The sequence below is a fragment of the Emys orbicularis genome, chromosome 11, assembly GCF_028017835.1.
Source record: "Emys orbicularis isolate rEmyOrb1 chromosome 11, rEmyOrb1.hap1, whole genome shotgun sequence".
Lineage (NCBI taxonomy): Eukaryota > Metazoa > Chordata > Testudines > Emydidae > Emys > Emys orbicularis.
Window position 1 is genome coordinate 49,258,323 of NC_088693.1, and position 22,163 is coordinate 49,280,485.

Sequence of the window (22,163 nt, forward strand, 5' to 3'; positions counted from 1 at the left end):
CCTCTTTTCCACAGGCATAAATAGTCATACAGAGGACCATGTGCTGATTTCCCTCTCTGGGAGTTCCACACATGCTATATAAGCCCTAAGTGCAACCCAAGTAGGGTCTGATCCTGCAATGTGCAGAACACTTTCAGCTCCCATTGATTTTATTGGGAGTTGAAGGTGTTAACAACTTTCCAGAATGTATTCAGAATTCTATGGTGAGATCCTCAAGTAGTGTAAATTGGGTTAGGTCTATTGAAGTCAATGGAGCTTCACCAATTTATACCAGCGGAGGATCTACCTATATTTTTCACTTTAATGCTATTACCTACGTGGCGTTGGCGTTTTGCCCCACCCAACATAAGGAAAACGCATAAACTATCATTTGACCTGCAGACAGTTAATCCATGCAGCATTATTGATTTACTTGCAGTTAATCCATGTAAACCTGGTGATACCAAACAGGCACTTTAAATATATGGAGAGCAATTGCAGAATTCAAGTATGTTCTCCACACACATCTGTTTCAGTGAGTAAAAATACATTTTGAGACAGTTCTAAGTTGTTTCATGGGTTGGTAGTAGTAGTATTAATACTTAAAAACAACGAGGAGTCCGGTGGCACCTTAAAGACTAACAGATTTATTTGAGCATAAGCTTTCGTGGGTAAAACCCCCACTTCTTCAGATGCATGGAGTGAAAATTACAGATGCAGGCATTATATACTGACACATGAAGAGAAGGGAGTTACCTAACAAGAGGAAAACCAGTGTTGACAGGGTTCTACTGTACTATTAATACTTAGTACATCTGTAGTGCTACATCATTTTAATGCACTCTGAAATAAGCCACCGACTGCATTACTAATATTTATTCATGCTTACTTTCTAATCCACATAGTTATGTTGGTATCCAGGAGATCACAATGCTGGACCCTTTATTCCATCCTACTTAAATGTTTTTTCCTTTTCTTCCCAATGCCCACTATACAGCAAGGCTCTTAAAAATTCACGGCAGTTTTATGGTTTCATTAATGTGAATTGGATGATGTCCTTGATGTGGCTTCTAGCCAAATTATCTGAATTTCATATTCCAGTTTGTTTAATCTATACTTAATCAAAATTCTCACAAATACCAGTATCCTGTTTGTGTGTGGACATTTGAAGATTTTTAAAAAATTGTTTATAATACAACTTTTGAACTTGAAGCATCAGAGATAAATAGTGTTATTCCCTTAAATTCTGTCTGATGTCTTTTTAAATTATTCATAGAGCCTATTCCTTCAGGACTGTATTTTATAGCAGGTAGAGGCTGATATCTGATACACTGACAGATGTCTCGCAACTAGTTTCTAACAGTGTGCAAAGCTCTAATATCATTCTGCTACTTAATAATTCTGTTTGTCTTTCTTGAGCAACCTGTCACACTGTGGATTCTGAAGTATTTATATCACATAGTATCTGTGTTATTGAAAATTAGTGCAAGAAGAACAAAGGGAGACAAACTTACAGCCCACACAATAAAGCAGTGCAACCACAGTGGTTCCTTTGAATATTTTGACAAGCCATAAGTACTATATCTCATGATTAACTCTACAGAAACTTCTAAATTAGCAAATAAATCCTTTCAGTAAATTTTATTAACAGAGCTGCTTGAATACTGGAAAAGACATGTAAATATATCATGAATACTGGAACTTCAGTTTGGTTAATCTGTATCAGAACCCCCCTTAATATGTGTGGATTCACAAATCATTTGACTTGCTTGGTCTGCAATATTCAGCGTAGAATAGCTAGTCTGATATCTGAGATTTAAAGTACCTGGTACCAGGTATAGCTCCCCAAAAGCCAAATTTGCTTAATATTGTATTCTGTGAGTACTGTCAAATCAGCTCTGTTTAAAAGATATATTTCTCTTTTACAGCTTTAAATAGGAATTGCTGCTTACCAATTATTAAAAAGTATTAATTGAAGAGGTGAAATGCTTGAGACTTGAGTTTTCTCAAGTTATATTGACACTTAGTACAGACCATACATTCTCATGATGGCTTGCCTTCAGTTACAAATGAAAACCCATTTTAAAAAAAATAGTAAATATGTTCTAGTGTGTGTATTGTTTACGGACAAATTATTCCTTATGTTGATTAGGTTTTAAAAGCATTGAATTGACCCCTCTTGCTGCAATATGTGTAAACCTCCTTTCAGCTGGGAAAGAATTGAAAGTGACTGGTTCAATTCATATTACGCTGCCTCTTCTACCGACAAGTAGGGTAAAATCAGGAGATGCTATACCTGCGTGGACATTTGATATGAAAACTGGTATGTCTGCTATATACTTTGGAATCCCACTTTAATGCTGAATATCATACACTACAATACGTAGTATTAGTGTGATGTAGAGTAGTTTGAGTGCATGTATCGAATAATATATAGCACTAAAACCTGTCGGTTTTGTTTTGCTTTTTTAAAGTAGGGACATAGACACTTAAGCAGGATTTTCCTGGTTGTAAATGTTTTAACTTGCGTTTTTGTTTTTTCAAAAGGGCATCCCTGCTTTGATGAAGTCAGCCATGAACCATATGTATGTAAATGAGTTATATCAAAGAGTAGTTTTAAGGATCGATCAGATATTGATCTTTATTTTCACAATTCCATAAGTATTTGGGACAAGATACATTTTTAAAACTGATGTAAATTTAAGCATGATGATAGTGTCTTGGCTGATGGTTTCACAGACATTCAAAATTAAGAATTATTTGAATATATTGTGCTCCAGAGTCATATCCTTAACGTTCACTTGAAATGAAATGTTAACACTGGGCTGACATAGCTTTAGTCTGTTTTACTATTATTATTATTATTATTTTATGATTATTGCAAGCAGTTGAGAAAGTAAAGTAGTTATACAGGAGAAATACTAGAATTAAATTAGAACTTTTATTTTGCTGTAATCTGACATACAAATATCTCCATGTCAAATATTTACAGTAACAACTAAATTGAAATAAACCAGTGATCGTGTTGACCCGCTCAGATGCACCAAAGGCAGGCAGAAACCTCCATAATGCAGCTCATCTTGCAATACTATACTGACAGGGGGTCCTGACTCACTGGCAATTAGCTTATGCCTGAAATATAAGCCTATGTAATTGTATAGCTACTATAGATACTATTCTAATTCATATAGAGCTAATCCTTTTTTTGACTCTTACTGAAGTATTTGCATGAATAATATTTAAAGTACTCTTGTGTTCTCAATATGTAGTTAAACTGATTTTTCAGACTTGTTATAAGATAACTGAAAATTACATAACTGTGTTTAAAAGGTACTAAAAGGCAATTAAATTATAAATAAATACCCCTACATTTTTCTTAGTGCATGCTGTTTCCTATGGAGTAGAAAGTAAAAAATTAAAGAATGCTAACTCTCTAATTTTAGAGGTGATTACAAATCTTTATATTACTTTGCATAGATATTTTTAATTCTAACTCCAGGTAGGACTTTTACAAAGATTAATTCTCATGAGAATCTAGGTTGTACTTCTCATAAAATTACCTCTCAAACTGGGGTGGCCAACCTGAGCCTGAGACGGAGCCAGAATTTACCAATGTACATTGCCAAAGAGCCACAGTAATACGTCAGCAGACACGCACACGCACACACACCCACCAGTGAGTTTAGACTCCTGGCAGGCCAGGCAGCAATTCACAATCTACAGCCCAGACCCTTTTGGGCCGAGGCACAGTAACAAGCAGTCTTTAGTCTGCGCCTCCTAGCAGTTCACAGCCTCCTGGCTGGTGCAAGCCCCAAATGCGACACAGGCGCTCCACCTAGGGTGAGTAGGCCACCACCTCAGGGGTGAGGTTAGTGGCAGAGGGACCCAGGCCCCCCTACTCTACCAGGTCCCAGTCCAGGGCCCTAACAATGGCGGGTGGTCCCACCATTGGGTCAGCAGGGAAATCACTGAAACACGCTGACTCATCTCCCAGCAACACAACTGGTCTAATGTCTGGTTTCCCTGGGCTACTTCCTACTACAGTCTGTTGGCAGGGCTCCGTTGCCAGAGAGTCCTCAGTCTCCTCTGGGTAAACAGCGGCTGGCAGTCCCCATAGTTCCTCTCCACAGTCAGTGTCCTCCAGGGGCAGGGTGCTGCACAGCTCGGTCCCTGGTCCGGAGTTCTGCTGCGAGGCAGAGACATCTGCCTCCTTCCCTGGTTCCAGCCCAACTGAGCTGGAGGGCTGCCCTCTTATACTTCCTGTCCCATCCCTCTGCTTCTGTCATGGGGGGCAGGGCTGGGCTGGCTCCTCCCACCAGGGGGCAGTTCCTCCCTGTCAGGCTCAGAGGAAGTCCACTCTGCCTCACTACATTCTTGTACAGTTTTTTCCACTTGAGAATTTCACAGATGGTTACACAACAAACATATCCACAGTTACTAAGTACACTTCTTTGCTATCTCTTCACAGTATGCAAGTGCAGTTCCCTACCTTGCAGAAGCTTGACAAGCCCCAAAACCTGTCGTTTGCACTGCAAGTCAGATGGTGTGGGATCTGTGGCCAAACAATAAGTCTTCCTTGAGCTAATTTAGCTGTTTCAGCCTTAGACAATTTAAACAGAAAAAAAAATGTTCAATACAGGTATTGTTGATCCTGTTGCAGTCTTAATGGATTACCATGGCTTGTCCATTGTATGCTAATAACTAATGCTGGACATTCTATTCATTGTGCTTAAATTACCCATCTTTAATAAACTTAGGCCTTGCACTAAATTAGCAGAAGATAGGAATTAAAATTATTTAGGTGCAAGTCTGTGTGTGAACTCTTTTTTTATTATTATTAATAATAATTATTTTGGAATAAACTTGCTAAAGTCATTTAACAAACCACTAAATTGACTTTAGTCACTCTTATTCTAAAATAACTGTCCACTCATAGAAATTGCACTAAAATATCTAAATCAGGTGTAGGAAAAGATTTAGTTAAGTCATACAAGTTTGTGTGTCGACCAGGGTTTAGTGTATAAGATGAAAGTCCCAGAAGAGCTTGATTTTAAACGGTTCCTTTTTGATTTTCCATACTTTTCTGATGACTTGCTTTATGTTATGCCTTTTTCAGTGATAGAACCACATATAAAAACCATGTCCCGTGATATGTTTAATGGCTGCCTTCTTTTTCAGGTGCTTGGGTAAGTCGTGGGCTGGGAATGGTCAAGAATGCAAATGACCATTTAGTATGGACGTATGTTGCTCCACACTTGGGATACTGGATAGCAGCTCCAGTGCCTGGAACCAGAGGTATTGCATATTATTGGAACACAAAAATCATTGCATTATCCAAATAATATCTTAATAGCTGTTCCTCAGTATAATTTTCATGTTGAAAAATAGAGGAAAAATTGGGATGCAGGTGGCTTCAATCTGATGATAATCATGGTTAATAAGATGGAATTCTTAGGGTGCCTCTGCTTCTGTATACAACATACACGTGCATACTTGTGTCCTTTAACCGCTAGTGATACAGCTGCCTTGGGGATTGCAGGAAACAGAACCCAGCAGAGCCGTTCTTAGGATTTATGGGGCCCTACGCAGTATTATTAAACTGGTGCCACTATGCCCGACGGCAGCCCGGGCTTGCCTCATGGCAGCGGCAGCAAAGGATACCGAGGCGCCCAGCCCACCTCACGGCGGCAGAGAGTCACAGTTCCCTGCAGAGACCACTGTACCCTCTCCCTCACGCAGAATGCGCAGCACTGGCGCATTCAGCTCTGTGAATATGGCTCCTGTCTAAGGACACTGCAGTGCGCTCTGGGTGTGTGGGAGCCAACCCGCTCTTACCTGCTATCATGGGCAGTGGGTGAAGCTGCCAGCCCACCTCTTCTGCCTGTGGCCCCACCCCCCTCTGCCCAGGCCCTGTCCTCTCACCACTGTCTCCCTCCTCTCTTCCTTCCCACTCCCTGCTCACCCCCTTCCAGCCAAATCCCTGAGCCCAAATGAAGCAAATGACATTTGAAAAAAAAACTCTTCTGCAATTTCTTTCTAAAGAAAATGGGGCATTTTCCCCACTGCATGCCAGATGGTGAAGAATTAAAAGCACTAAATTTGAGAATAAAAAATGTCAGTCATAGGTTTTTTGATATGCCCTGAAGTTTGTCAGAGATTTATTTCCAAAAACTTTGTAGTGAGGGCGAGTCAGCTGTCTTGCTGAATACAACATTAAATATTATGGAACACATGATGCAGCTCTTCTCTGTTTTACATTTTCTTAATTAGTATTTCTAAGCTGATTTTATATTTTAAATGTACTCTTAATCATTCCAGATTATTACATATTTAACTCACTGAAACAAAGACATTATTTTAAATTAGTCACAGAGGTTTAGTGTGTTCATAACAATGTTCATTGCTTTTAGAAAAAGGGAACACTTTTTACTTTGTGTGATGTCCATAACAATAGACATGTTTATGAAATTTCACCAACTTTTAAAAATATGTTTCCAAAGGATTTTATATCTTACTAAAAAAACAGGAGTACTTGTGGCACCTTAGAGACTAACAAATGTATTTGAGCATAAGCTTTTGTGGGCTACAACCCACTTCATCGGATGCATAGAATGGAACATATAGTGAGGAGAGATTTATACATACAGAGAACATGAAAAGGTGGGAGTTGCCCAACCAACTCTAAGAGGCTAATTAATTAAGATGAACTGTTGTCAGCAGGAGAAAAAAAACTTTTGTAGTGATAATCAAGATAGCCCATTTATGACAGTTTGACAAGAAGCTGTGAGGATACTTAACATGGGGGAAATAGATTCAATGTGTGTAATGGCTCAGCCATTCCCAGTCTCTATTTAAGCCTAAATTGATAGTATCTAGTTGGCATATCAATTCAAGTTCAGCAGTTTCTCATTGGAGTCTGTCCTCGCTTACAGACAGCCCCCCAACCTGAAGCAAATACTCACCAGCAATCACACACCACAGAACAAAAACACTAACCCAGGAACCTATCCTTGCAACAAAGCCCGATGCCTACTCTGTCCACATATCTATTCAAGTGACACCATCATAGGACCTAATCACATCAGCCACACCATCAGGGGCTTGTTCACCTGCACATCTACCAATGTGATAAGTGCCAGCAATGCCCCTCTGCCATGTACATTGGCCAAACCGGACAGTCTCTACGCAAAAGAATAAATGGACACAAATCTGACATCAGGAATCATAACATTCAAAAACCAGTAGGAGAACACTTCAACCTCTCTGGCCATTCAGTAACAGATTTAAAGGTGGCAATTTTGCAAGAGAAAAGCTTCAAAAACAGACTCCAATGAGAAACTGCTGAACTTGAATTGATATGCAAACTAGATACTATCAATTTAGGGTTAAATAGAGATTGGGAATGGTTTAGCCATTACACACATTGAATCTATTTCCCCCATGTTAAGTATCCTCACAGCTTCTTGTCAAACTGTCTTAAATGGGCTATCCTGTTCTTTTTGCAGATACAGACTAACAGGGCTACTACTCTGAAATATATCTTACTAGGTACTGATTTTGCTGGAGGGCTGTCTTAAAATTAGTTTATCAGATAGTCAGAAGTAAAGTAAAGAAAGGGGTGTTGTCCCTTTAAGCGCTCTCTTCAAGGAGCCGGGGGCGGGGGAGGGGGTGGAAGAGGTCAAAGGAGAAAGGGATGGACAGAAAGGACAGGAAGACTTTGGAAGCAAGTTTTTTTTCTATAGTAATTAAAATTAAAATGCGTATTTTAGATAAGGATGGTCTTTTGAAGGATTTATTTAAAAAACGTTAAGTCTGAAGATCCAAGCATTTAAGGCTAAAGATGATTGTGCATCTAAAAATCTGTGCAAGGATTTTTTTAAAGATGTGATTTTATAATCTTCACCAACTCACTAATGAAATATTTTTGAAGCAAATTTTAAACTAAGGTCCTGTAGACAGTATATACCTGGAGGTTGGGAAATGCCTGTTAAATGGCTTCATTACCACTTGAATGGCTCTGTAACAGTTTCAATGTTGTGCTAATCGGTCTGGCAGGCTGGAGGCTTTTTCACTTTTAAGTTACTAGATCCCCTCTGGAGGAAGATTCATTCACCAGCAGCCAGCTGTGGCGGGAGCCTGCAGGAAGGGTCAGAACAGTGATAGGAAGAGACAGGAGGGTGGACACTAAAACCCCCAGTGGTGCCCCAAATTTTCAGGTGCCCTACACAGCCGCATATGCTGCATATGCCTAAGGACGGCCCTGCAACCCAGCATCACTTCGAAAGAGGAAATAAGATTTATGGAATCCTTTCCAATAAGTTGGAAAAACTATTATTCTGGATCAGCTGGTGCCTCAGAACAGACATGGTCTCCCTCATCTTCCCCATTTTCAGATCGCTTGTCAGAAACATTTTTGATGCGAGAGATAGCCAAGCCCTGTTAGGTATATATATTACTGCCATCTTCTGGGCGTACTCTAGAAGAGAAGTATCAACATAATGAACTGAAAAGCAGTTGGAGCCCTCTGTCTGTTTTAGCTCCTAGAACCATGTGAGGAGGAGAATGGGATTGGATTGATTGGCCCCAGTGGTTACTGCTTATATAGAAGAATCTGAGCTTGCACATTTAAAGTTGTACTTATCCCTGAGTGGGGATTCAGATGGACAACTTTTGAATGAGAAAATGTGATTTCAGAATTTTAGATTTAAAGTGACATGATGTGACAGCAGCTCTGTTCAGGGACTAGGATTTTGAAATAAATTCGGACATATAGCATGAACACCATTTGGCTGGAACTGAGCAAATGCAAAGGCAATATGTCAGTGTTTGTGACATCAGCCCCTGAAGTGTGATTTGATATTGGTGATGGTTCCCACATTTCCATAGTGGCTAAAATGACCAACAGCAGGATAGTGCAAGGGAGCACAACAGCGGCTAGAAAACTACAGTGCAATTTATCAAATGCAGTTTTGCACCAGAAACAAAATTCTTAGTTCTTGACATCTAATTTGTTTCGTTTTGTGTTTGAAAAATCTAGACTCTATTATTAGTGCAGTTTCCAAGGACATAACAGCCTATCACACAGTGTTCCTTACAGCCATACTTGGAGGTACTATAGTCATTATCATTGGATTCTTCACTGTTCTTCTCTGTTACTGCAGGTAAGGAAAAAGAAAAGCTTTAATATGCTCAATATGAATGGAGTTTAAAGTTAACAAACGGGGCTCTTTTGAGACAAAATAATTGTTTTCTTAGTAATATCTAGGAAGTGCATGTGTTTAAAGTCTTTTTCAAACTTACTAATTTAAATATGTACACTATATTAATATGCAGTGTAATCACAAATGATTTCAGTGGTTATTGAACAGGTTTAAGTTTGTACCTACTGGCTTTCAAATTGTACATCATACCTTTTAGTCTGTGAAGTCTTAAGTGCAATCTGTGCTCATCACTAGTATTTTAATCATATGTCCTACAATTATCTCTCCTCCCACCCCCCGCCTTTTTTCCCATAGGGATAAATGTGGCCAATCACATAAGAGGGGAAAAAATACAACTAAACTGGAGGTCTTAAAAAAGGACCAGACAACATCAACAACTCACATAAATCATATCAGTGCTGTGAAGGGGTCAGTAAAGCTAGAGGATAAATCACAATTATACATGCCCAAGCTTTCCTCCTTTAGCCCTCACAGAAAGACTTCTATGGAAACAGAGGACAAAAAAGCTTGGGACAATTTTAAAATCTACACAGAAAATGTTTCATATCAATCCAATCAGAGTGGTCACTCGAGGAATTCAGCCCAGTCCTTGGAGCCTAATGCTGGAGTTAGACAATTACAGCACATTAACAGCAGTGTTTCCCAATCTCCCAGGGACATTCAAGACCAGAACAGATATCTTGCAGTGAACGAAGAGATGTATGGGCTTTCCCATATCCCAGAACAACTAATGCATATTTATAGTCAGCCTGTTGCCATCCTTCAAACCTCTGACCTGTTCCACTCTCCGGAGCAATTACATGCTGCTAAGTCAGCTACTTTGCCAAGAAAAGGGCAGTTAGTCTATAGCCCAATGATGGAGCCCATGAATCGAGACAGCTATACACAGACGCTGCCCAAAATGCCAATGCACTCTCCTCTCCAGCCCCCTGCCTGCAGAGATGAGAAAGCCACATTAGATGGTCAACAGGGTTTATCCTCACAAACTTCAAACTGGGGTCGGTATACCAATAATTTGCTGGAGTCTGTCTCTGTTCCTGGGACACTGAACGAAGCCGTTTTGACACCATTTTCCTCTGAACTTCAAGGTATTTCAGAGCAAACGTTATTGGAGCTTTCTAAAGGAAAACCATCCCCACACCCCAGAGCATGGTTCGTGTCACTCGATGGAAAGCCCGTCGCTCAAGTGAGGCACTCGTTTATAGATCTGAAAAAGGGCAGGAAAACAGAAAGTAATGACACCAGCCTGGACTCTGGCGTGGACATGAATGAGCATCATCCCAGTCGAAAACTGGAGAGAGAGAAAACTTTCATTAAAAGCATGCATCATTCTAAGATCCTTTATTTGGAAGATTTGGATCTGAGTAGCAGCGAAAGTGGGACCACTGTTTGTAGCCCTGATGAACAGTCTGTGAGACACGTATTGGACGGAGGAAGTGTGCCAGTCGTAGAACAGCACACTGAAGAACCACCACGAAAAAAACCCACAACAAAAGGTCATGAGTCCAGTACTCCTCCAGCTAAAAAAAGAGGTAGACCACCTATGGCTAAGAAAGAGAGTCAAACCAATATCTGGAAAAAGAGAGAGGAGAGGCCACTGATTCCTATAAATTGAAACACAGTGTGTTCAGTGTTCTTGCTTTTTCTAGCAGTTTGTGCACTCTTTCCTCTTTGCTTCTTGTTGTAAATTTGCAATGTTGGATTTATAAGGAGCAGTCAAAATGGTTTTCTAGTATCAGGTAAAGTTACATTTCTTAATGTGCAGACCAAGGATTATGATTTCAACGGAGCATTGGATATAAAATTTGAATTTATCACTGAGAAATGCTATTATGGTTTGTTTAAATTTTTCATTCTTGGGGTACACCTCTGGGGGTGCACAGCTAGAAATGTAGGCACTTAGAAAAAGAAAGTATTTTATTTTTTGTAGGCATAGTTCTGGGTAGCGATGTTAAAATGTTTCCAAAATGTTGTCCCTCACTGGAGTGACCAGCAGGCTATTGTGTAGCATTTACACATAACTTTTACTGGTGCCCTGACCATAGTAATTCCTACTTCGTAGAAAGTTTCACTACATTAGTCTCAATGTGTTCTTGGAAATAATCAGGGACTTGGTATCTACTCCAGACACTTGTTAAAAGTCTCCAAAAATCTTCCTTTTCATGTGTTACTCAATGTATATTGAGTCAAATTTGGCTCTCTGTCATAGGCTATTGAGTTATTCCTGATTCACACGGGTGTATTTAGGATAAAACTTGATGTCTAATGAAAATACCTTTGTCAACATGGGCAAATGGTGCCTTTTGCAGAAAAGGTACTTTTAGAAGGAATGACCTGTACTGTTACATTTATACACTTTTAAAAGTTTTTAAAAACAAATAGTAAATTTGATCACATTGGCTAATGTGCCACTTTTTTTGCTACTTTTGGTGGTAGGCCATGCAGCACAGAGGTGTTAAACAGGCTAAAAAAAAAACCTGATTGCTTATTGTTTAGACTTTTGAGCGTATGGAAGCTGAGCTCCAAACTTGGTCCACAGTACAACAGAGACACTTGATTATGAGTTATTACTAAGTTAAACAGTTACCAAAATTTGTGAATGCATGAAATGTAACTAACATATGTATAGAGGAAGGAAATGTCCATCAAAATATATTTTTTGTTTTAAATGGTCATTTTGTCAAAGTGATAGATTTAGCTTTGGCTAACAGAAAAGTAGATTCACACACTTTTTAATGTGCTTCACATGAAATAGAATATTTCCTGTGACCTTTAAGATGTTTCTCTGAAGAAATAAGTCACAGCATTTTGGCTTTAGCAATTTGATTATAAAGGATGGCTTTAAAAATTGTTATAGTAGAAAATTCCTTTTAAAAAAAAGCTTTTTAATGTCTGTATAGTACGTATGGTTAAAGTAACAGAACCAAAATATGTATACACTCTATGGACCTGGGCTGCAGTCATCTTCACTCAGGAAACAATACCATCAAACTCGGTGAATTACCATTGGGCATTGGTACCATTCCTTCTTTTACTAGAAGAATTTGCAAACCAAATTGCAAACCATACCATGTTTCTGACTCTTCCTAGTATGTCATTGCTTCCTGAACATATGAAATCCTTATCGAGCCCATGAATATAACAATAAAAAACAAAATGTTCAGAGATAAATATTAAATATGGTAAGTAGATTATTGTTTGGCCAACAGAAAAATAAATCTGCAAGATTACACAAGTCATCTGCCTTACAGGTGAGTGTGGGTATTTGCCATGTTCGCCTGCCTTCAGTAATGTGTTTTGATTTGTGTAACTAATTATTCGTATAAAAATCTTTATAACATATGTCCTTCATCAAGTTCCACCCTCTGGATGGAATTTTTTTTTCTCTGATGGATTCATAATGGTTAAATAATCAACCACACTTCAAACCAGATATACATTTAAAAGACTATTTGAATGTCAAGCTTATAAATTATTGTCACTGTCGATGCTTTCATTGTTGCACCAGTTCTGTTCAGTCCTTCAAATACAGATCCAGAGTTTCCATTGATACTAATATAATGTCCTTGACAAGCTGTGTTACCCCCAAAATCAGACTTGGGGCACCCCCACAATGGTTTGCCTATTCCAGTAACTCGATGGTCTGTTTTGGTAGGTAAAAGGAGGTGGCCCACCCTAGAGGAATTGCCAGGGTTTTACCATGGGTTCCCCTATGAACTTCAGGGAACTCTCCAGAACTAACTAACTTTGTTTACCCTTGGGAGGACGGATACAGCCTTCCGCTCAAAGGATTGACACTTAAGCAGTAATCATTGAAAACAAAATATTCTCTATTTAACGTACCAATATTCCTTAATACACTAGATCTTAAAAGCATACATTAAGAAACAGAAACACAAATTCTATGAGCACAAGTATGTACATTAAAGTACCCAATACTATAGTGTCATACAGTTGGTGGTGGCTTAAGTGATTTCGTTCTACATATGGTGATCAATCAGATGTAGGATGCTGACAGCAATTTTAGTCAAATACTATACTTTGTACATAATAACAAACATACATGCATAGACATCCAACTGTATCTCAAGCATACACGCTCGTGAACCTTATAAACAATTATTTTATTTCCTTAATATATTTTTATCGTCTTATTAGGCTCTACGGCTTCCACTCCAATTGTTATTAATATTTATTTCTATTTTTCCCTTCAGCTAATGGTGGGAGGGCAGTGTTCTTAATGCTGTACTCCGTAATAGAGCAACTAAAAATCTCTCTCATGAGCAGTTTGACACTGATGAATGTTAGTTTGCAGATTCCACTTCGGAATTTTTGTGAATAAATCAATTATGCGGAGAAGAAAATAATTGATTCCTCAAACCTACTGTATGTGGCTCACTAATGGGAGTGACAGGACACAATAAAATAATGGCTTGATTAATCCCTGCAAGCTCAGAGAGATTCAGTTTGGCATTCTGCTGTTCCCACAAGGAGTTATTATGCACCAAAGCTGGGATTCATTCCCCCCCAGGAGTGTGTACGTCTGTTGGGAGGCTCAGTTTTAAGTCTGGGACTCCATAAAAGCCCAGTGGAGGCTGCCTGGGATATGCACTGAACTGACTGGTGCATCTACCTGATGGGTTGTGCTGGCTAGTTCCAGGTTCCCACCCACAGCAGAGTAGGGGATTGCACTCCTGCACCCCTCCACTTCCCACAAAAAAATCCCCCAAACAAACGTTGTGCTGTTTGGGCTCATCAGGCAGAATCTAACCCTATAGATGTGGCAATACAAAGTGACTCCTTCTGAGGACATATGCCAGTAGTGCATTTCAGATGATACCCTCAGATTTGGTTTGTTAGGCTAACAGACCCCAGAAAATTTGGCTTGCTTTTAGGCTTCCAGCAGCAACATGGATCAAAAATATATAACCTTTTTTATGCAAAGTCATATAGGTAGTGTTTGGACTTCATGAGATTGTGTTGGCTCATAGGTGAATGAGTGATTTGTTAAAATAGTCCCTTTTATACACATTTCAAGGCAATGTTGTGTGGATTGGTGCTGTACCATGTTGATCTCAGGATATTAGAGACATAAGATGGGTGGATAAGGCAATACATGTTAAATGACACATTATCTGTGTAGATGAAGCACGTTAGGGGAAGGTGGGTGCGGTAATGTCTTTTATTGGATCAACTTCTGTTGTGAAGGAGACAAGCTTTTGAGCTTACACAGAGCTCTTCGGGTCTGGGAAACAATGTGTCACATCTAAATGAAGGTGGAACAGATTGTATAGCATAAGTAGTTAACATATTCTAAGGGACCATTAAAGGTGAAGTGGCCAGAGAACACCCCTGCGGGCATAGGACCAAAAAAAAAAAAAAAAGGCAGGGGAGGGGTTAGTGGGTTACAGATCGTTGTAATAAGCCATAAATCCAGTGTCTGTATTCAGTCCATGATATTTAGTGTCTAGCAAGGTTATGAATTTAAGCTCCCAGGCTCTGCTTTTGAAGGTGTTCTGCAGCTGCAACAACACTGCAAACATACACAAAGCACATGTCTATACAACAAAGGTTCTAAGACAGTTGAACCACCATCTCAGGTAATATCCTCACTGCAGTATCTAAATGTTGGTTGGTATCTCTGTTGGGATTTTCTCACTTTTACCTGCCCATGTTCTTGTCCAGTGTCAGTATTGGGATTTTCTGGACTATTCCCACCAGCCATTGGTTTGGTGATAATTGCAGTAGTACATCTGTCATAGTAGCCTTACTGCAGCCATCTTTATTTTGCAGCCTCCCACTTACTGTTTTTGTTGCTCTTTCTCTTGATTTGCTGGCATGAACTGATTAAGTATTACGAGCAATTGTAATGTGGTGCGCTCTGTCCTAACCCTTGTATGCCCAGAAACCTCAGACTCTCCAGTAAGTGGCACCTTCATGTTATTTATTTATATTCCCACCACTGCCACCAATAGTCTTGTGCAGGCAAGTATTTACAGTGGTTTCTTGCCCTGTCCCCCCAGGGCCAGAGAAAAACAGAAACATCCCTACCTTGGGATCTCAGAGCATGCTGGGTTCGCTAACCCAATCTCTCCCTTTCCTGTGTCAACTTTTCCAGCCCTTAGCTGATCAGTCTTGGGCTGATGAACCAATTAGCTACATATCTGCCAATGAGTCTTCTCCAGGGGAACTAATTGGTACCTAAGCGATCAGAGGGCTGGCTCGCTTGTTCGTCTCCAGCACTCTCACAACAGTGAGACATTTCAAGTGGCTTTGCTACATTTTTGTGCTTATAGACCAGAATCAGGGCTGTCCCTAGCCATTTGGGTGCCCTACGCAGCCCCAGGCCTCTCCCCCCCCCCCAGGGTCTGGGAGGCAGGAGCTGTGGGGGGGGGCACTTTTGGGGGCCCCACAGGCCCAGAGTGGGCCGGGGGATTAGCGAGGGGCCGGGAGCAGCCCGCTCAGCTTCCCTCGCCCAGGCCCCAGCCATGTTGCTTGGGGGAAAGGATTCCCCCACCCCCACTACCAGCAGCGGTGGGAAGCAGAGCAGCCTGGCCCCAGCCCGCTGTACTCCACCAGTTCCCAGCCATGGCACTCCGCTTCCCGCTGCTGGTGAGAGCCGGGGACGGTCCTTTCCCCAACCCGAGTGACGTAGCTGGGGCCGTGACAAGGGAAGTGGAGCGGGCTGGGGCCGCGTTTCTCCACCTCCCACCGCCAATGAGTGTGGGGGGCATCCTTTCCATTGTCCTAGCCTTGACCCCGCAAGTTTTCTATAGGCAGTGACATCTCTTCTCACTGATGAAGAATAGTTTCTGTCATACCCGCTCCAGTTGTCTCCATAAGCGACACAAATCCCCAGTAGTGTTCCTTTATGCATACTGATTCAGTCTCATTCTCTGTCTCTGAAGTAGGCCTATCCACAAACCGAATGATCATGGTCATTTGTTCAACATGGCCTGCATCTGGTGTATTATCTAGAAGGATCGAAAAGTATTTTGCAGCATGAGCAGATGCTAGGATTTTTTGTTTGATGGCATTGGATAGAAGCTGAATAAGCTCATTCTGCATGTCTTTCCCTAGGTAATGTACATGCATCTCCTTGTCCTTAATCCTGCAAAGATGCTCATCCATAAGCGGGTCAAACGAAGCTAGATATTCGACAAATTTGAGGAAGTTCCCGTTACCAGCAGTGTGCAGTTTTTCTTGTGTTCCCCAAAAGGCCAGGTTTTGCATACCAAGAACTCTGACCAAAGCAATCAGACGTTTTAGTATTTGCTGCCAATACTTTTCTTCTTGCTTAATGAAGTGCAAATGTTCATCAGTTGTTCTCTTGTATTTCAATCGCAGTTCAAGTCCCTTCCATGTTTGAACATTTGTCAAATGTTGACTGCTTTTCTCATGGCCTGAAAGAATTGCAGGACATATCCCCAGACAGATTTTTGCCCCAGATCCCTAAATGGCCCTCTCAAGGATTGAACACTCAACCCTGGGTTTAGCAGGCCAATGCTCAAACCACTGAGCTATCCCTCCCCCCTGAGGGTCAAATTTTGTCAGATGCATGGGGCAGACTTCAAATAAGTAACTTTATAGCTTTTTTTCCCCCCTGTGGCTGCAGTGTGTGACTTAAGGAGCTCCAGAATTTTCCCACCTCAGAGTAGAACACCAGTTTCAAATCTCTTCTGTCTTGTAAAAGGTAGGTTAATGGAGACGTCCCCCCCCCCCAAAAGGTAATTTAGTCATAATGTATTTTTGTGCAATGTAGCACATTTCTCAGACCAAGCACTTCTTTGTAATGAAGATAAGTGACTCTGTTTGTTGGAGTAAACTGAGAATATTAAACTTATTGATGTTTTCTTAGGAGCCAAATGGAGGTAGTTTTCTGTTAACTTGTCAAACACCGTCATATATAGACAAACACACAGGAGAGGAATTGTTTATTCCTGATGTGAGGGCACTGTTATCAAGAATGTACATAGAGGGTTCTGATTAGAACACAACTATGTTTGGCATCCTGTTCTATGTCTGATATCCTGAAAAAAATACTTAAGTGTACTGCCAGATTTACTAGTCAAACAGTGAGCATCTTCGAGCAATGCAGATCTGGAGAATCTTCCCACAACCAGACCCTCACAACAAAATCCATGATGCAGGAAGGAAAATATTTTGTTTGAGTTCCACTGTCTTGCTCACATGCAGTGATTTGTACCAAAGAGGAGGAAATTGCCTGTGGATATTCCACAATAATTGAATTCATCCTCACATTGTCAGTCTTTGTTTTTACTACAACTAATGAAAAAGTGGGTTAATGGTAGATTTTAATGTAGCAGTCTATAAGTTAAAATGCAGTTACCTCGGTAATAAGACAACTTTCAATGACTAGTACTGTATTTGGAACACTTTACACTGATAGAATAAACAACCCAAGCATGGAAAAGCTGAAGAAAGTTAAACTAGCCTGCTAAAGTGCCTTTCTTTTTCCCCAGAGAATTATTTTATCAGTAGGACACTCCACTATATAAAAAGCACATGTAAATTTTTTCTGTTAGCCAAAAAAGATCATTGCTAAAACTATGTAGTTTCTGTAGTTTTTGAAAGCCAAATCTAGTGTTTCATGCTGGAACATTGACTCCTGCATGTAGATAACAACACTTGTTTGCTGTAACTCATGTTTTTACATTTTCTATTCGGGAATTGTTAAGAAAATGTTTGTTGGAAAGAAGTTAGAAATTATCAACGAAATCACCTCTCTCCGAGGATTTCAACAGTCAAGGGGTTTTTTAAACACAGGGGGCCTGATTCTGATCACACCTCCTTAAATCAGGGAGTAAATGTGTTGAAATCCATTGATGTCAAAGTATAAAACTGATTTAAATGAGATCAATATCAGATCTAATATATTTATTATCTCAAATGGAATGTACACATAGCTAAAAAATTATACATCCTAATGTAAGTGCTGCACTACCTGGCTAGCAGGAGGTGGTAGCAGCATGAAGACAGGTATTTTATTACTTAGAATGAGGGAGCTAATTTTAATCACACTTTTGAGCCTAACCCTGCATTGCTTACGTACTCAAAGTTCCCCCGCTGACTTCCCAGTCGTTGACTTTAGTGGGCCTTTGGGCATGCAAGAGATACAGGACAAGGCCAATCATGTTTAAAAAGTGAGGATGCTATTCTTGAAATTGTTTGTATTAAAATGTAAATGTGTGTTACTCTTTTGGCCAAATGCACTCTGCATTCTGCTAAGGATTTGGGATACTATAGCAGTTTTTTAATGATAAACACTTTTATCCAAGCTTTTTTTGTTTACTTTTAAGAGAAGTATTAAATATTTCCTGCTAAAAATCTGAAGCCATTCACCCCTTTGTAGTAAACCTTTCCAAAAAAAAAGAAAATAAAAGAAAAAAAGCTTGTGCAGTAATTCATATTCTCAACATTTTAAAATTTAAAAATTAGTTTTACCAACTGAAATTTCGGTAATTTTAGTCACAAATTAAGATTTATTAAATCTCTATATATGTTTTCCAAGTACTTGGATACATTATTCCTCAATTAAACTGATAGATTCAGTTAAAGCACAATATGATGTCAGACTTTAATGCATATTATGATCTCAAGTCTTTTGTAACAATATTTTTACAGCATCTTTGCAGCTGTGTTGGGGGAAAGGCCCTTTTTAATGCTCGCTAGCGCATGAAGCTCAGAGTCCAATTCTGTGAGATGATGAAACCCATGGAGCTGATGACACAGGAAGTGCTGAGCATCTTGCAGGACTGCACCTTAAATGTTGAACAAGCACTTCATTGCCTTGGCAATCATTTTCAAACACACACTCTTGTAAACATTTATTTTCCATTTCAAACATACTTGACATTTTGCATCCCTCTTTTTACGTGTTTCTATCTTTTGTATCCTTTTGTCAGGTGTCTCCATGTCTCAGAGTATTTACTACAGTACTACTGTATTTATTGCTGAAAATGTAATTAAGATTTGTAAAACATTATAGCTCATGCAATATAATAAAATAGTTTTTAAAAGTTATTGCTGCCTTATTTTTAATTTGCATTTAGAATTTCTTTAAGAAGCGCACGTTATTCAGGAACACACTAATTTCATGTGAACTTTCTTTGCTAGATTTATAACAAGAAATTAAATTTTCCCACCAAATCACTCCTATATTAAGAACTTGTCATCGGTCCCCAAAACTGCACTTACTATTAATTTGTTTACATAGGCTCCAAATCCAGTAATAAGCTCTGTGTAGGCAGACAACTGTGTCCTCAAAGAGCTCACTAAAGGATTGAGACCTTATGTCCTAATAAACCCCCTACTGACTATATTTAGAGCAGGACTGAGTCCTTACAATAGGCATGATTCTGAAAGGTGCTGACCCACAATTTCTACTGACGTCACTGGGAATTGCAGAAACATTCTCAGACCCAAGCCCAAATTTTTTGGCTCGTAGTCCTGTTGCATAATGTGCTTTGCTTCAGAGAATCTCAGGATTTTACCTCCCGAACAGAGCAAGTCCTTTGAAGTCTATGTGGTGTTATTACACTAATTGCCTTCTGTTTCGGTCCCCAGTTACATCTTTGAGGTCATTTTTTAAATGTCCTTAGTCACTAGATTGCTGATGACTGTAACAATAAGCCCTAATTTCTGTTAATGTCCGAGGAATGTTGATTGTTCACAGACAAGCCATGAAAGGATTAAATAAGATCTGAAATGAACTCCACAGAATGTTATCTCAATAGTCTGGCTTTATTGACAAACCTGGAAGTCTAAGAACAACATTGTAATTGTTTTGTAACATCACAAAGACACTACCTAAAGAGAGGTACAATTATATTTTATCTCTTCAGCAGGTGCACAGAGTGCTCCTGATACACAAATGTAACCTTGTTTATTATAATGGAAATTAGAGGAGACTATACCCTGTTCATTCTCATGCTCTCTTTGGTACATACTTGGTTGTTGTAACTTTAAACAAATGTTTACTAGCTGGCCGCCAAAGCAGTCTGGACAGCACACTGTTGGTGGGAGAGCTTCTCCCGCTGACCAAGCTGCTGCCGTTCACAGAGGTGGTTTTATTATGCGGATGGGAGAGCTCTCTCCTGTTGACATAGAGCATCTTCACTACATTCACTGCAGCGATGCAGTTGCATTAGTACAGCTGCACTGCTGTACATGTACACATGGCCTTAGATTGTTCGTTTGCTTAACCCCTTAGAAAATCATCTAATGCCCCCAGGTGATGTAATCTGTGGAGCAAATTCACTTCTATTTCAACAGCTTGAGTAGTCCGTATGACCTCAATGACCCTGCTGTTGGTTCCTGGTTCCTTGGACCAATAACTAGTGTGTCAGGCCTACCCACATAAACCTTTGGCAATTATACCACAAGGAAAACAAATTTCTTGTTTTTTTGTGGTCTGACCAGTAACAGACAGACACCCAAATGTGGGGTGCCCAGATAGCAAGTGTGAAAAATCGGGACAGAGTGTGTGTGTGGGGGGTAATAGGCACCTATATAAGAAAAAGCCCCAAATATTGGGACTGTCCCTATAAAATTGGAACATCTGGTCACCCTACTCAAATGTCTCATTAGATACGAGGCCTGGTATGAGTAACTTGAGTTAGGATGATAGGGTCAACAATCCATAATTTGCAGCTTTGAAAGTCATCAACTGAGGAGTTTACCTATGTACAGCAAAGTAAAAAAAACACTGTAGTCTGATGGGATACCACCTATCCAATGGCCAGAGGAAAGGAAAACACTCAGTTTATCTGTACCAGTGTATTCTCTCTCTCACGCACATATAAAATTAACAGGTGATAAACTGGTTTTTAGTTATACAGCTGCTTTGGGATTCAAATGAAGGGGTGCTGTCTTTGTGCAGGATTGATTTACCTAACCAGATTTGTAGAAAATGTGCTTTAAATCAAATTAGCTGTGCTAGTTTGTTGTACTCAGCAGTAACTAATTTAATGTCAAGATACTGGCTGATACCACTGGGATGGCTTCAGGTCTTAATCTTAGAGATATTTTGGCATGTGTGTCATCATATAAATTAAGTTTAAGTTGCATAAAACTAGGAAAAGAATAAAGAGGACCAGAAGGGGAGCAAAATTAGCAATTTCGTGAGAATTGATTTTTTTGTGGTACACTTTAGTCAAGCAACAGCTTCCTAAAGGTATGTATATTGATTACCATAATTTTACATAAATTCAGATTACTGCCATGAAATTCTGATCTTAAATGCTGTTTAGGACTTGATGACGTTTGTGTAACTTTGGATAGAGGTATTTGATTTTGTTTCTAAATTCCATATGGCTGCAAAGATCAGTTTTAGGAAGGGACAATATCTCTTTATACAGTGTTGTTCTCATGTGACTTCCTGGTGCTCTTTCTTGGATAGGATGATACCTCATATTCATCGTTTCTGTTTTCTTCAAAGGTGCAAAGCTTTTGTATCCGTGATTATATCAGTTGTACTGGTCTCAGTCCCTGGCTCCTGAGCAGCCAAAGGCAAAACTGAAATTATTACTTAAGTACAGTAACTCCTCACTTAACGTTGTAGTTTTGTTCCTGAAAAATGCGACGTTAAGTGAAATGATGTTAAGCGAATCCAATTTCCCCATAAGAATTAATGTAAATGGGGGGGTTAGGTTCCAGGGCAGCTTCCCCTACTCTGCAAGCATCAGGGGTGGGGGGCTCAACCCTCAGCCTGCCCACTCCACCCCTTCCCCAAACCCCCAACCTTGACCCGCTTCTTCTCCCCCACCTCCTCCCCCTTTACTTCGCACGCTGCGTCCTGCCTCCTCCCCCTCCGTCCCCTCCCTTCTGAACGCCATAAGCCAGCTGATTGCCGTGTTCGGAAGGCAGGGAGGGAGGGGGGAGGCGCACGGAGTCCTCGCTCCTCCCTCCTGCCCAGGGCAATCAGCTGGCTTGCGGCATTTA

General features: G+C 40.0%; 1 protein-coding gene across 1 annotated transcript in view; it reads left to right on the forward strand.

Annotated features, from left to right (window-relative positions):
* FAM171B (family with sequence similarity 171 member B) overlaps nt 1–10,815 on the forward strand; it is a 58,980-nt gene extending 48,165 nt beyond the window's left edge. The window contains exons 5-8 of the mRNA XM_065413760.1: nt 2,132–2,302; nt 5,158–5,274; nt 9,017–9,140; nt 9,495–10,815. Coding sequence (XP_065269832.1) covers nt 2,132–2,302; nt 5,158–5,274; nt 9,017–9,140; nt 9,495–10,815 — 1,733 coding nt within the window. The remainder of the gene's footprint in view (nt 1–2,131; nt 2,303–5,157; nt 5,275–9,016; nt 9,141–9,494) is intronic.
* The last annotated feature ends 11,348 nt before the right edge of the window (nt 10,816–22,163 follow it).